At 40.1% G+C, this 16,099-nt stretch overlaps 1 protein-coding gene across 2 annotated transcripts in view; it reads left to right on the top strand.

The window, feature by feature from the left end:
• The window catches only part of vipr1b (vasoactive intestinal peptide receptor 1b), a 43,254-nt gene extending 27,155 nt beyond the window's left edge, over positions 1-16,099 (top strand). For both annotated transcript variants that reach the window (XM_044028152.1, XM_044028068.1), the window contains exons 6-13: positions 117-249; positions 6,002-6,155; positions 6,316-6,376; positions 6,460-6,532; positions 8,258-8,349; positions 9,860-9,989; positions 11,231-11,272; positions 13,620-16,099. In XM_044028152.1, the coding sequence (XP_043884087.1) occupies positions 117-249; positions 6,002-6,155; positions 6,316-6,376; positions 6,460-6,532; positions 8,258-8,349; positions 9,860-9,989; positions 11,231-11,272; positions 13,620-13,811 (877 nt within the window). In that variant the 3' untranslated portion in view covers positions 13,812-16,099. The remainder of the gene's footprint in view (positions 1-116; positions 250-6,001; positions 6,156-6,315; positions 6,377-6,459; positions 6,533-8,257; positions 8,350-9,859; positions 9,990-11,230; positions 11,273-13,619) is intronic.

Here is a 16,099-nt window from a genome sequence, read left to right as displayed (position 1 = left end):
AATTATGTGATAATTCAGCCTGTGATTTGTTGCCATTTTAGGCGATTTACTCCAACGACGTTGGATAATAAGAATTAGGTGTGTGTGTCTTAATCTGTAATCTCTCTGTGTCCTAGGAAGCTTCACTGCACGAGGAACTACATCCACATGCACCTGTTTGTGTCGTTTATCCTGAAGGCCATCGCCGTGTTCATCAAGGACGTGGTGCTCTACGAGGTTGGGGAGGTGGACAACTGCTCCTCCGGCTCTGTGAGTGAATTCTCCAGAATGCTGTCCATGTTTTTTGCTCCGTGTGTTTTTTTGGGTTGAGTGACTGTGGTTGATCCTCGGTTTCCTTCAGTGGAGACTTAGGAAACTCCAGAAGTTAAGTAGCTCAGCAGGTGAACCTGAATCTTAATATGTTGCATCAAGGCCAGGGGGAAACCTGGGCACAATATGAGCAAAGAGAGATTCCCTTTTCTTTTCCCACTTCACAAGAAAACAAAGCATTTTAAAAGTTAATTAAAAACAAGCATGAGTCGAGCCCTGGGTGGTTCGATTAACGTCCACTGAGACAGGAATGAGGAAAAACCTCCCCCTCATTGCAATGAACATTTCTCCTCTAAAGAAATGTTCGGCACATGAAGGGATTTTATATTCTCTCATGATCCACAACTAACTAAATCCAACAGACATATCTAAAACCTGGACTAGATGTCACCGATAATCTCCACCGGTAATCAAATCAGTGGATGATACTTACATTTACTTACGTAACATTTTGGCTTCTACTATGAGTAAACATATCAAATTGATGTCACTATGTTTAAACGTCATAACAATAACACACGTGTGAGTGCTACAGCCACAAACCTAATGGACCAAATGAGTATTCACACCACAGAGTCCCAGCAAATGAGAGCTGCCTCTACCACATCACAGAATGGACACCTGTGTTTCAAGTGATGAACAGCTCTGGGCAGATTTATTTCCAGCCACTATTATATACATTGATCAACTGTTATTCCTTACCCAAGAAAAATTACATTCATTCAAATCTAACCTGAGTCAATGTTCTCTAGTGTTCATTCGTTGTTCTCTAGACAGTGCACAAGTTAAATTCATGAAAAGAGCTCAGTGTGTGGCCAAGAAATGCATCCCAGTGTCATGGGAGTCTGATTCCCCTCTCCCTATGGACAGGTGTTTTTCTTTTTAATCACATATTGTCACAAAAACTGGTAACACTCACTCACACAATTGTTACCAACTTTCACCTCAGTTGCAACCAAAAGTGACCCAAACATCTTGCAGCCCAAGCGAGAATCATAGGGCATGAAAAGATGGATTCAGTAGAGCTGATGTTGGATGTTCCGTTCTGTTGCCACCTGCTTGTCCTGGTCTGCAAGGAAACCCAGACAGCCCTCTCCCTGGCCACCTATGGGATTCCAAGGCTTTCCTTGGAAGGAAATGCCTGAAACACCTCCGCAGGGAGGCGTCCAGGAGGCGTCCTAACCATATGCCCCAACCACCTCAGCTTTCATAAATACGTTGCCTTTCAGTAGCTTATTGAAATCTATTTAACTTAAATCTTAATTGGCGTCACGCTCCACAGAGACATGAGCGTTTTTGTTCAGAGGCTCACAGGCCATTTATAGAGACGTGACACAACCACAATCTTTTTGGCTGTTTTCCGATCGGCCGTGTTTGACACAGCTCACCACATACCTCACAACGACTCAGCGGCTTTCAGACGTGAGGTTTACGGAACAACGCGATGTGGCCACAGAGGCCAGAGACGGGAAGAGCCTGAGAGTGTATTTATTTACGTGGCTGCAGTGTGTTAATGGAACCGTTGATTTGACACGAGCCAGCTGCTGTCAGGGGTCGGCTCTCTGTGTGTGTGTGCGTGATTGTTACCTCTTTAGGGTTTTTCCCAGCATAAACACTGACCTTGTCAGGACCAGGAGTCCTCCTGGAGACTAAGACCTGGTCCTAATGAGGCAGAGCCTGATTTCTGACGACCGTCGTACACATCCGCTATAAAAACATAGTAAAACAAATCAAATGTTTTTTACTTTGTTGCTCAAAGTTAAGACCCTAATACTCACAAAACAAGTCCTAAATGTGTATTTAAAGGGCCACTTCACCCAAAAAATATGCAGTTTTTTACTAATTTCCAGCGCTTAATGTGTTATTTGATCACCAGACAGTGGATCTGAGATCCATGTCTCATTCCCACAACAGAGGGATTGAAAAAAAATCAATACAATTAACAAAGTCATATAAAAGCGCTATACACTACCCTATACGCCTACTTACTGTGTTTCGGTCAAGTTTTAAAGTTTTATCAGTAAAATTTCTGTAAAAAATCAAATGAATAAAAAAAAAAAAAGGTCAAATTGAATCCAGCTCTGAAACACAGACGCATCATAATGGTTTTACATTTATTCTATAAAAATTTATACATGATGTTATGTTCATTTTATGGATCAAATAGGTTTTTTGCACCTCCAAATTTGTTCTTGACTTTTTTTGCTTAATTTAACGATAAAAGGACCAGAAAATGTCCTGTGTGTAAGTGCTTTTGTCCATTTTTCCAGAATAACGTCCAATATCTGGCAGTTGTTTACAATTTACTGCATGATAAAATACAGTTTTAACAATTTAAAATGAAGGAAAAACAAAAAGGTTTATAAAACAGGCCAAAAAATGGAAACTTATGTACTGGTGTTCTACCCACTCTGTCCTCTATGGCGACAAAGACACTTCTTTGTCGCCATAGAGAAGCCGGAGAAGCATTCTCCGGCTTCCTGAAACAACGTGAGGGAAATGACCAAATGACCAATAACCAAACGTGTCGTCTGCGATACGGTCTGTGTTTAATACCGAACGTTGCAGCCTCCAGAATGAGTTAAAATGAATGGAAGTAAATGCAGTATCCTAAGAAGAACTGCTGCACAAACCTGTGTGTGTATTGTTGGTTTAGGGGCGATGCTCGCTTCATTATCATTCTTGTACAGTCGACAGTTTGCAGTCGTGAGCCATTAGTTTAATACGTAATATAATCGCTGTGGGGAAGCCTGAGCCAAATGCATTTTTTAGGCACCTGTGTGTTTTCCACTCTGTCTCCGTGTGTGTGTGCATATTTATTCTGATCCATCTTTCCCTGTTGCAATTATCAGCCATCCCCACGCTCCTGTTTTGCCTTGTTTTTTTTCCAGTGAACAATTTTATGATTTGCTGGTGACTGACGTAGCAGAAAGTTTTAGACGGGCAAATCTGGGTTCATGGTTCCTCTCTGAACATACTTGAGTGGAAAGGAATTTATATAGGTTGCCAAATCCTCCGTGACAAACAAGTGGATCCAGACAAAACAGAGAGAAAAAAATATTTTGGTTTGTGTAAAAATAATGCGCTTGCATTTGATTCAACACAGCGGACCTTTAAAAGAAAGTCTGTGGCTGACAGTTATCATCCCAGCATCATATTCTTCCTATCTTTAAAGTATCACAACAACATGAGCTTTTGGATTTTTTTTTTTTTATCAGATCCTCAGGATTGACAGTTTTTAGAGATGCAAAGAAAATGTCAAAAATCCCTCAAAACCATTCCTTATCTTTGCTCCCCAAACGTGTGCAAACGTCAGACTGACATTTAAAAGTGTTCATTCTGTCTCAATCTTAATCTCATGTTCAGTTTTCCCTTTTCATTGTGCAGAGAGGGAGCATCATTCACTCGTCTCTCATCCCGTCCCGTTTATCCCGGGAAAACCTGGTTTCTCCAAAATGTCAACCAGGTCTTTGTGTTGCTGCAACGTCACACGATTCATTCGTTAGAAAAAGAGCACATGTTTTTTTCCGCCACAGTTTTAATTACTTTATTTATTTAATTATTTATTAAGTGTTTATTTAATAGGCAGAGATAATGGGACTGCATTCTGTCACAGTTTAGCTGCTGGTCATTTCTTAATTACGAATTGCTTCCTGAATGAACACAACCTGTTATATTTTTTCAAAAAACTCAGTACAGGTTTAGAGTTGGAAATTTTACATTTGAAACATTGACTTTATTATGTTAAGTTGGTCAAAAATGACCCCCTGGTGGCTAGTTGAAGTATAAACCCCATCTCCTCCATCTTAGGGAGTTGGACCGTCAAACAAACAAAGTCACATTACATTTTTGAAGTTGTTTTCTATCACTTTAGGTAGTCTGTGTCAAAAGTTGTTTTATTTTTCTGATGAGTTGTGTTTGGATTTGACAGTTGAGATTGACTCGATGTTGATGTTTTAAGTCGATAGTTAACACGATTAACCAGCAATTACAGCAAAAGCAGTGGAGAAGAAGGTTTGATGTCCACTTATATTTGTCTTCACAGAGGATTCATACTGTACAAAGTTTCAGTTGCTGTTCATGACTTGTTTGTCCTTGTCTTGGAGGAAGGTTAGCTCAGTCTGAAAGACAAAAAGAAACAGTTTTTCTCGTCTTTAGCTCTTTGCTCTCCTCTCCAGATTTGTCCTCCTTTAATGTGCATCGCTCCATCCCTGCTCACACACCCTGTCATGTTTTTCCTCCTCCCCTTCCGTCACATCCCATGTCTCTGTTCTCTTAAATTACTTTATCTCAACACATTCACTCTAACACTGTCATTTCTTTGACTGGACCCAGTGTATTTCATTTTTATTTTTATTTTCTTCTAATCTCTGTGATGCTCACCTCACAGTGTTTGTACCAGAGCCTCAAACACATGGAGTGAGAGAGTGTTTCGTTTTTCGTTTTTTTTTAAGGTTCTGCTTGTCCATTCTGCGAGGAAAATGAAACTCTGAAACACGACCTTCTTTAACAATAGCAGCCTCTGAGCCTCTGCTCAGTGACGCACATTAGCAAACGGATTATTGAATGAAATTCCTGTATTTTTGTTCCAGCGTCGCTCTTTTTTTCTCTCGCTAAAGAGAATATCTATAGAACATTTGTACTTTGACATACTGTAAAACAATGGCTGTAGACATAGTTTACCAACCATATATGTATAGCTTATATAACTGGGATGCAGTATACAGTACACATTAGTATAACAGTATACTAATGTTGGGTCTAGGTCAGGGGTTTACAACCTGTGGCTCTTCAACGCCTCTGCAGTGGCTCCCTGTAGCTTTGAAAAAAAGTAAAGTTTTATTTCTTTCTTTCATAATTTCTTTCAAAGTGAACAATTATTTTTTTAGGGATCAAGGCAATAAATAAAAGTGATTTGGTTGATTTCATCCACTAAAATATGCCTCACATCCTATGTCCTACGTCCCAGATTACAAACTTGTGTTTGAAATGTGACATTCCCAGCACATAAATGAAATAATGTGTATGTGAAGACGTACACATTAAAGAGTCCTGTCCATCTTTGGATCCACAGAATTTTGCCGGCATAAATGCAATGAAACATCTATCTATATATATATATATATATATATATACATATATATATATATATATATATATATATATATATATATATATATATATATATATATAGAGAGAGAGAGAGAGATATGAATACATGATGTTACGGTCATTTTATGGATCAGTTTTGTGCAGCTCCAGGTTACAAAAATGGTATATGGTATAAAAATGGACAATACTGAATATAAATCACACTAGTGTTTACTTTTATGTTCTGAACTTTAGCTTTTACCTCAAGACAGGGACAGGAAAATGTTTACCAACATTATAAATCATAGATTTAAATTCTTAAGTTCAGTTTTGCAACTACCAGATTTGCCCCCTTGTGGCTACTTGGTATATTCTCATTTCCTGGTAGGCCTCAGAGTGGACCTGTAAGACTATTAACATGTTTAATTTAGGGTTGATCTGCTCTCTGGTGGTCACATGCTTCCTTTTGTGTGACTTAAAGGAAAAAAATGACACCTATATTCCTTCACTGTAACCCTGTTCTTCCATAGTGTGTATCCAGTCGTTCATTTCAGAAGATCCCCATGTTATTTCCTTGCTTTTGTGCTGTTCCCCTCGCCAGGTCGGTTGCAAAGCAGTGATTGTGTTCTTCCAGTACTGTATAATGGCCAGCTTCTTCTGGCTGCTGGTGGAGGGTCTCTATCTTCACGCATTGTTGGCCGTCTCTTTCTTCTCCGAGAAGAAATACTTCTGGGCTTACATTCTGATCGGCTGGGGTGAGAATGTCTTCTCTTTTATGTCTCGTGTGCCTCTGGTGTCCCAGTGGTGAGACCCCGCTGACTGTCAGTCGAGGACAGATTTCATGTTGTGACCTTTGCTGTTGAGATGTAATGTAAAAAAAAACGTCACTCTAGAATGTGTTTTTTTGTTGGACAGGAGGTCCAACAATTTTCATCACAGCTTGGAGCTTTGCGAAAGCCTACTTCCATGATGTGGGGTAAGAACAGCACCAGAAAAATAAACTCAAGCATTTTTTATTTGCTACATGTTGTACGTGAGCGTTGTTTCACGCCTCACCAGATGCTGGGATATAATTGAGAACACGGATGTTTTCTGGTGGATCATTAAAACCCCGATCTTGGCATCAATCCTGGTACGTTCACACACTCTTTTAATCACACTCCATTTGTTGTTTTACGTCCGCGTCTCACAGCAAGCGTCTTGCGATTTGAAAACTAATCCCCGTTTGAGTGAGAAAACGTCTTTGTCAGTTACCATCGATCCAACTCAGACTTAGCTGTCACTTTAATAGATGTGGATGCTTCGTCTCATCTCTTTAATAGTCCTGTCTCATGTCGGCACAACTGAGAGGGTAGCGTGACCTCAGAGTTCTCATTTCACTTTAGAAAGTTGGCAGGAAAAGCGTTTGTTTTTATTGACTCACCAGTGCATTCATTTTGCACACAGTAGAATCCTCTGCACAAACTGCTCCTAGATGCACTTTAATAAAAAAACAAATACTAGATTTATCTCGGATGATCAGTATCTCGCATATTCACATAAACAGCTTAGCTTCTGTTTTTTTTTCCCCTACAGAAATAGCCCATAATTCCCTTTTATTTGTGTACAGATTAAACGGGCGAGATATGACGTCATTTAGAAAGTGTTATTATACATCTCTGTGTAGATGATGACCAGGCTCATCCTGCTCCCGTGTCTCTACAGTGCAGAGTAAGAAACAGCTTAGTTCAGTACAAAAGCATGGATTTTTCTTTATTATTTCATGTGAAAATCAAAGTGTAAAAAGTCGATGTGCACAGGCGAGAAGTGTGACATGTTTCACACATTAGATCGAATGAATAATACACTTATAATTTAAGTATTGTAATAATTCTGACTTACTTTTAGTTCAAGTGCTGTGTGTTGAGTGGTTTAGTTTTTCACCTTCTTAACCTTTTTAACCTGCTTCTGCACGTCTTGGTGCCATGAGTGTGTGTGTGTGGATGATAAACTTTTCAGAGAGGTGTGAAAAGGAAGGTAAAGATGAGTTCAATGTGCACAACTTGAAAGAGTAAACGTTATTAGGCCAGCTGTATAAAAACCTGTGCAAAAAGGACTAAAACATTTTTTAAAACAGCATTGACTTTGTGAAATTTGGAAATAAGTCACAGTTCAAAGTTTGCTTTGCCTCTTTTTTATGAACAAAAATAAAAGAAAAACAGTCTATTTTGTGACTTTGTGACAAAAAATTATAACTCAACGACACTATAATTTAGATTAATCAGATTAAAGTCATTTATATTTTACGTACATGATTCATGCTCAAAATAAAAATGAATCATTGTCATCGTACAGCCATGGTAGTAAAATGCCTAAAATGCCTTGTATCAGTCCTAAAATTGTCTTTTTGTTTCTTGGTCGTTGTCGTCGATGTAGATTCAAACGTTATTTCACATTAGGATGAGCCGCAGGGCTTTCAGAGCTCTCTCTCCCTCCCTCCCTCTCCGAGTCTCCCAGCAGCTGAGTAATGGTTGTGTTTGAGAGCGACGTTTGTGCGTGCATCATCACTATGTGTGTGCGTGTGATAAGTTTCCAGTTCACAGATCCAATCCAACATTAGCCATTTAGAAAAAGCTCCTTCTCCCACAGGGCACGATTCAAAATCCAATCAGAGCACGAGAGAAATGCATAATCCAGCTTTTGTGTTAGCAGGTGCATTTTTCAAACTTCCCTCCATGTCTGTTAAAAATTTAAAAAAAACATGTTGAGGGGTTCGTACAAAAACTTGAATATTTTAGTGACCACCACCATTAAACTCTTCTTACACTGTTAAAACAAAAAAATATAACACCACACACTGTTCTTTTTCTTCCCACAGATGAACTTTTTTCTTTTCATCTGCATCATTCGAATACTTCGCCAGAAGATAAACTGCCCAGATATCGGAAGGAACGAGTCCAACCAGTACCTGTGAGTATAATTCCATGTCTTTTTCATGCCGTGAATCTGGATTATTTACCAGCAGAGGTGAGATGAAATGTTGCTGACCACTCGGAGGACACCGAGAATCCTCTGAATTCACTACACATTCTGTTGCATGTGTGTGTATTTGTGTCAGTATTTTCAAACACTTTTCACAAAGAAAGCAACACTTTTGGAGTGACAGCTCAACGGACCGGAAGTAGTCACAGGCTTGGAGTTGCTGTCCATCTGGAACTTAGAATTTTAAGTGTCAAACATTAGATACTTACAATTATTTTGTCGGATTTTGACGGGGGAAAACTTAGCGAACGAGTTCCAGGTGGACAGCGACTGCAAGCCTGTGACTACTTCCGGTCCATTGAGCTGTCGCTCCAAAACTCAGTAGCCTATCAGCAGGCAGCTTCCTCAGGCCCCGCCCATGGCTAGAATCGCAAACAAAAAACCACGGCGTAAAGAACAAGTCAGGGAGTGCAAAGAACAAGTGTATTTTCAAACGATAAAATACAATATCTTTGAACGATTAAGTCAATATTTTATTTGCTTCTTAAAAAGTCTGCCTTTAACCCTTAGTGCTCACGTGGCACGGATCAGGTGCACCCATGGTAAATTGCTGTGGGAATAATACACAACTCCTTATGGACACTTCCTGGGGGTGTGTGTTTATAGGTCACATATTCAGGCTTGTTTTTTTCCGTCGTATGTGTTGTTGAGTCAAAGTTATGATTCATTTTATATCGCATTTTTAGTAGTAATAATTGTGCAGAAGTCACAAAATAGGCCGTTTTTGTTCCTAAGAACGAGCCAAGTGAACTTTGACCTGTGACATATTTCACAAATTTCACAAATTCAACTCCAGGTGTGTTTATATAGTATGTGAAAATTTAAAAAAATTGCCTTGGTTGTGCTGAAAAAAAGGATATAAGACACTCTATATTGCACATTCTTATAGCCTCTGTATAAACTGTACATTTTAACATACTAATGGAAAAATGCAGCTGAAATGCTCCGTGTTCTAAGGGTTAAAAAGTCTTGAAAAGTGAAAAGTGTTGTTTGTAAATATTGACACGTGCAGGATTAAACAAAGAGCATTGAAAAAATAAAATGCATGCATTTATCCTGAAATCACAGCTGCTGTTTCTGTGAGTTGCTCTATGGACGTCAGAAAAGAGAAGCTTAACATGTGATGCTTTGAATGCTTTTGTCGTTCCCTCTCTGGCAGCTGCTTTATGCAGAGATATTACACTCTGTGTAGTGAAGTCATTTTTTTTTCTATAATGGAAAACATCTCATAAGCCAGTCATAATGCATAAGCATTTTTAGGTTGTGTTTTTTTTCTTCCTCCGTCCTTGGTGCCCTGAGTTTAAATGTAAAATGAAAAGTACTCAAAAGCTGCATCTCATTACTGGCCTTTGCAGAGACGGATCTAAAATTAGTTTCACCTACGACAGAAATGTGAATCTGTTTTTTCTTTTTCTTTTTTTCTGCTCTGTCGTTTCAGGAGACTGGCGAAATCGACGCTGCTTTTGATTCCACTCTTTGGGATCAACTTTATCGTGTTTGCGTTCATCCCCGAGCAAGTGAAGACTGAGCTACGGCTCATTTTTGACTTGATTCTCGGGTCGTTTCAGGTTCGAAACAAACACTTTTGAAAACTGAAATGTCTGGTCATCCATCCATTTTCTGCCACTTAATCCCCCACATGAGGATTAAGACATAGGAGGGGTCACACCCTGGACAGATTGCCAGTCCATCACAGGGACACACATAGACAAACAACCATTCACTCTCACACCTATGTCCAATTGACCTAATCCCCAAATCTGCATGTTTTTGGACTGTGGGAAGAAAAACCAGAGCATGCAAACTTGGACACTCTAAATTGACCGTAGGAGTGAGTGTGAGAGTGAATGGTTGTTTGTCTCTATCTGTGTGTGGCCCTGCGATGGACTGGGGAACTGTCCAGGGTGTACCCCGCCTATCGCCCGATGTAGCTGAGATTGGCACAGCACCCCCCGCGACCCTCTGGTGGAGGATAAAGCGGTTAGATGATGACTGATGATGACGTGTGCAAGATCACAGTGAATCTACAAAGACACGGAACATTTAGTCACAAGTTTCTGGAACATTTTTCACATATTCATACTGTGGGCTGCATTCGAACCTCTAGTGGGCTGGTTCTGGCCCGCGGGCTGTATGTTTGACACCCCCTGTGCTAGCTTCTGTTTAATTAGTGCACTAATTAAACAGAACTTCAGTTCTGAATTCAGAGTCACGTGACCTCATACATGTTTGTCAGACAGCAGGGGAAAACATATCAGCGTAAACAGCCTCACTTTACCTGTCTCACTATATCACAAAGAACACAGTACAAACCCATTTGGACGCTATAATTAGCTCTTGCATTTAAAACTAATCCATTTGAGGTTCAAAGCAGTATTTTTGACATCCTGCGAGCTCTGACCTGTGAATCTGTCTGTTGATGAAACGCTCACAGAAAAGGAAAAAGGCTTTTAGCTGCTGGCTGGTTCGGTGGCAGCGCTACTCTCGGAAAGCCTCTTATGTTATTCAAGTTCATCTTCACACAACGATGAGGGATGATGAAGATTGCAGCGAGACAGCGATGCCGCTGCTGCACTACGGGTCGCCTGGAAACCGAGGATACCGCTCCAGCACATTCCTGCCCTCCTTTCCTCTCATCCGTCCTCCTCATTATAACCCTAAACTTTAGCCACACGTTGTTTTTATTAATGTCATCCATGTATATGTTCCATATGTTATGAGCAAGACATGACAAACCTATTTTTACTGGGATTTTCATGATGACACACACAGTTATTGCTCTCTCCTGTGCTTTTCTCTCTCCCTGTAGGGCTTTGTGGTCGCGGTCCTTTACTGCTTCCTCAACGGAGAGGTACGTGGCCCCCCCAACTGTAATGTAAACAGTTTGCATAGAGAGACACTATTTTTAATCTGAAAGTCCCATGCAGAGATAACCCACAGTGGTGCTGTGCTAATGCTCAGAAAATGAAGCTCAGCCGGTGCCATGACACACACGGTGCTGGCGGGTGGATGAAGCTGAGTGAGCATGAGTCACCGGCACTGGACGTTCCAGACGTGTCTCCTCCCTTTGGACCTCCTTGCAGCGCACTCTCTATTCTCTGCCTGCAGGGTGGAAGTGCTGTAAAAAGCCCAGGTTTTTATGGCTGGGAAGCTTTTTTTTTTTCCAGTGATGTCTGCAGATGCTCTCTCTCTCTCTCTCTCTCTCTCTCTCTCTCTCTCTCTCTGTGGGCGGATTAGTAATGTTCCCAGTGCAGGGCCTGATTGAATCACAGTGATGAGCTGGATGGCACGGCTTCCCACTATGCTGCCTGAATTTTAATTTGGTGCTATATGCAAAGGTGTCCTTTGTTAAAGGGCTGTTTCACTAAGAAACTTAAAATCCTTATGATGCTGCTGTGTTTGTTTAATTCACATTCTAATACAGAGTCGGATTAAATTTGACTAAATTGGATTAAAGTTTCTTGTACTCATAAAACAAGTTATAATTGACCGAAAAACATGTGAAGGAAGTGACTTTTTGTCAGTTTCTTTCTTTCTCCCCCGCAGTTTCCTCTGTTGTTGTGGAAATGAGCCATGAATCTCAGTTCCACTGTCTGATGATCAATTATCGCTAGTAAAAATTGAAGTGGCCCTTTAAGCCTTTTTGACATAGTTTAAATGCAGTTCTGGTGGAAACGTCTTAGGGCACAACCAGGTTTTATGTCTGTCAAATTCTGTCATGCTTGGAACAAGAACAAGCTGTCAAAGAGCTTTTTGACACACACACACACACACACGCGGAGCATGTGTATGTAATGCTCAAGCATGTCAGTAGTAATCGTAGGACAAACACATGAATTAGGGTTCCACTTCAAATACTTTGTGAAAAAGTTGTTATTTTAAAACTGCAGACATGTCTCTAGATGTGTTCCAATAACGTGGCTGACAAATATTACTAGTGTTGCCAAAAAACAACAAATCAGGTTAACAATCAGGTTAAGGAATTACGCCTGATTATAACACGGTGTTTTTATATGATCTGACAATTTTCCAACTCAAACAACATGGGGGACTATTGTGAAAATGACACATTCAGAAACATGTACCTTTTCATGTTTTGAGATATATCAGTACTGAACACGACCACGAAACAACATACCATCAAAAAAAAGGCTGTAAGGCTGGAAAAAAGTAATTTCTTTCTGTATGCATCCAACTGTCTTAGTTCAGACAAATGTAGTATTGAAAGTATTAAAGAATAAAAAGGATCATCAAGAATGGTCACATAAACCTTTTCAAAATTGAATATAAACGTGAAAATAATTTTACAAGGTTTTCACACATCAGTGACAAAGTTTGGACTTATAGTGTATGCTCCTAACAGATGTGTGAGTGATAGAAAGCATGCATCACTCAGGTCCTTATGAGTGGGAGCTTTTTTTATATATGTTAAAACTCTGAGTTGACAGTCTGTTCTCTGTTCTTCATCTCGGCAGCATCCTTTGGTTGCTGTCGGTTGCCACACAAACAAACCCAGTGTTTCTTCTGTTTAATGTAAAATGCATGAAAAGACATTCTAATGCTCACTCGAGTGCTTTGAACGACACATGCCAACGTCTTTGCTGTTCACTACTTATGTAGGCCAGTAGAAAAGAGTGCTTAAGTATATCAATATTTCAAGAGGCAATCACCAAAAACTACATCATTGTTATAATGTTCCCATTAATACTTAAGTCCAGAGAAAGAAAACAATACTTTGAACTTTGAGGATCAAAAGAGCAATAATTGGACATTTTAGAGGAAGGACGACCACCAGTACGTCCTTCACCAGAATCATAATGTCATAGGGAGTTGGTTTGTTGGACCTGGACCTGACCGTCTGTATGAAGTGATGGTTCATATTTGCTTTATAGAAATTAAATGAAATAAAACAATTGCAAAGATACACAAAATAATCATAAAGAGGCATCAAACAACTAGACAGAGAGACAAAGATGCAAAACAACTTTGAACCACTTGAAAGAGTTGCATCTTCAAAAAGATGCAACCGGAACACAGACGTACATAAAGAACCACAATTACATAAAATGAGACGTAAAACCACAAAGTTTTAATGTGCATCCTTGACAACTGTAGTGCAGTTTGCCTGTTTGAATTTGTTTTGAATTTGTAAAACAGTTTTCTTTAGGCTTCTTTTTTTGCTCTCTACTCCATTGTAGGTTCAAGCAGAGATCAAGAGGAAATGGCGGCGGTGGCACCTGCAGAGATACATGAGCTCCGACACCAAATACCAACACCCGTCTATCGGCAGCAGCAACAACTTCAGCACCCAGATCACCATGCTGACGCGGTGCAGCCCCAAAACGCGCCGCGGCTCGTTGTCCTGTCACGACGACCTGTCGAGCATGTGATTCCCACTGACTATGAAACGGTGTGAAGCGTAGGTAAATTCCCGGCGTATAAGGAAAAGACACACGTTCTCACTGAAACATGCACTGAATGGGGGATGAGTTTAACAAGGACACACGACAGGGACGAGAGGACACACGCATCCAAGTAATTACCCTCAGAGCACTTTTTCCATCGCCACGCTTCTTTAAAAAGAAAAGCACCACGAGCCCAGCTTTCACACATTTGCATGTTTCTCTCGTCGGTGTCGTATCATCACGGATCACTCGCTCGATAGTTACCGAGTTCTCCGTGTGCTCGCGCGAAACGTTACATATTCATGGCGTTAGTTTTGATTTCATAATGTGAATTTCACCTGCAAACACACAATCTGATGTCGTTATGTGCTTATTGGAAATCACTTAGTGGATCTCTACAGTGGCCAAATGAGCAGAGCTGATGGAAAGACACAACTACAGTATAAGGGAGGGTAAAAAAGTCAGCTGGGACTATTTTGTTATACAGTTTCTGCCATGACGGCACAGGCAAAGAAAAATACCAGATTATGGAGCTGTGTTTGAGGCCTGAATGTGAGTGGCAGATAATGAATTAAAGCATATTTTTAGACAACAAAGAAGAACAAAACATCACTCGACAGATGCCTGGATGAAAACCAGCAGGAAACATTATTTCCATACGTGCCAAATGGATGAGGCTCCATATCGGGTGACGCTGATTCACAATGATGGTCTCAGAGTAGAATGCTCTTCTCTGCACTATCACTGTCATAAGAGACTATTTGCCCTTTGCTCCTCTTCTTTGATCAGCTCTCATTTTGTGTGATCCTCCGTCTGTGATGGGACTTGTGTGTTTTTGATTATTTGAGGCACTCTTGAGGCAGTTTTGCGCTCCTGTGTTTGTTTTTGAAGAGACACAATCTTCACTGGCTGCTCGGGCTGCACAGCATCTCCGGAGGGGAAATGCCTTTGAGCAGTGTGGCCCTCGAATGTTTACATTTTACTTGGGAGGAGTCGTTTTAACGCTGTACAGCCAGTATACAGTGGTATAAGTGTAATGAATTACTGTGGATTGTTGTGCCATACTGATTGTATTGTGGCTACAATATCAGTAGTATATCACTGTAATCGTTTGTTCATGTTACGGCAACATGTGAGATTTAATGCCTCGCCGGGGACATGAATTTCTTTTGTTTATGTGCCAGTCTTGTGATGTATCGTCAAACATAAAAGCTGAAAACAAAGTAATAGATCCTTATTACAGCAGCGCAATACGTGCCATTTCGTAAGACTTTATCTTGTTGATACTTTCGTAGACGACGGCTTCAAAGCCTCTCGTGGTAAACATTGTTAAAAGATATTTCCCGACTTGTGCACTGACGTGTCGCGGTCACACTTCTCAGTTGGAGGAAGTTGAACCCGACAGGTCAGTGGATACTGGAGCGTGATACGTAAAGCAAAGCAATATGACGAGGATGACCAGCCGTGTCACCGAGTTCTTTTCTTAGCTTACAAGGTTAGGCTTAATTGTCACTTTCAAGCGAGTACGTTCAAGCGAGAAGGAGCGACGAAAAGGTCCTTGTTTGTCAACCTGCTGCTGATTTAAATGGTCACGCTTCTGTGTTCAGACAGAAACCTTCTCAATATGTTTTCTCTTGTCACCAAATTATCTTCAAACTGACTTTCTGTTCACTGTACATTACTAAAGCCTGTGCACATCAACACCAATGTGAATAAACACCTAATTGTAAATAATCTGGAAGTGAATTTTCACATCCAGTTTAATGAAAACTAAGAATACATAGAAGTGAGATTATAAACCAGCGGTCACTTTTAGTGAATTTAAAAGCAAACCTTTCTTTTTTCCTACCATCCCAGCTGAGTGCTTTTCAATCATTGGTAGTTGATTATAATGTGTACTTGTCGGCACTGACCTTTTTAAACCATGACCTGAAAAGTTTCATTGCTAGTTTGAAAGTGTTGCTGCGTGGACTTGACACAGGTATAAAAAGATATTAAGATGCAAATGAATTTAAAACTCAAATACCTTTTTATGTTTTGTCTGAATACACATTGAGTATAAGGTGACATTAAAGCAGTTATTGAAAAAGGATTTTTATTTTATTTAAAAAAAAAAACTGAATTATCCAGTCTTTTGCTGTCTTGACAAGGGTTCAGTGAAAAGACAGACATCTTTTATGTCTCAAGGGTAAGTACTTAGCTGAAGCCAGCAGCCACTTACCTTAGCACAAAATATGAAAGCAGAGCCTTAATAAAAGTAACTTAATGTGGAA

Source organism: Solea senegalensis, linkage group LG1 (genome assembly GCF_019176455.1).
Source record: "Solea senegalensis isolate Sse05_10M linkage group LG1, IFAPA_SoseM_1, whole genome shotgun sequence".
Lineage (NCBI taxonomy): Eukaryota > Metazoa > Chordata > Actinopteri > Pleuronectiformes > Soleidae > Solea > Solea senegalensis.
This window is presented reverse-complemented; position numbering and strand designations above follow the sequence as displayed.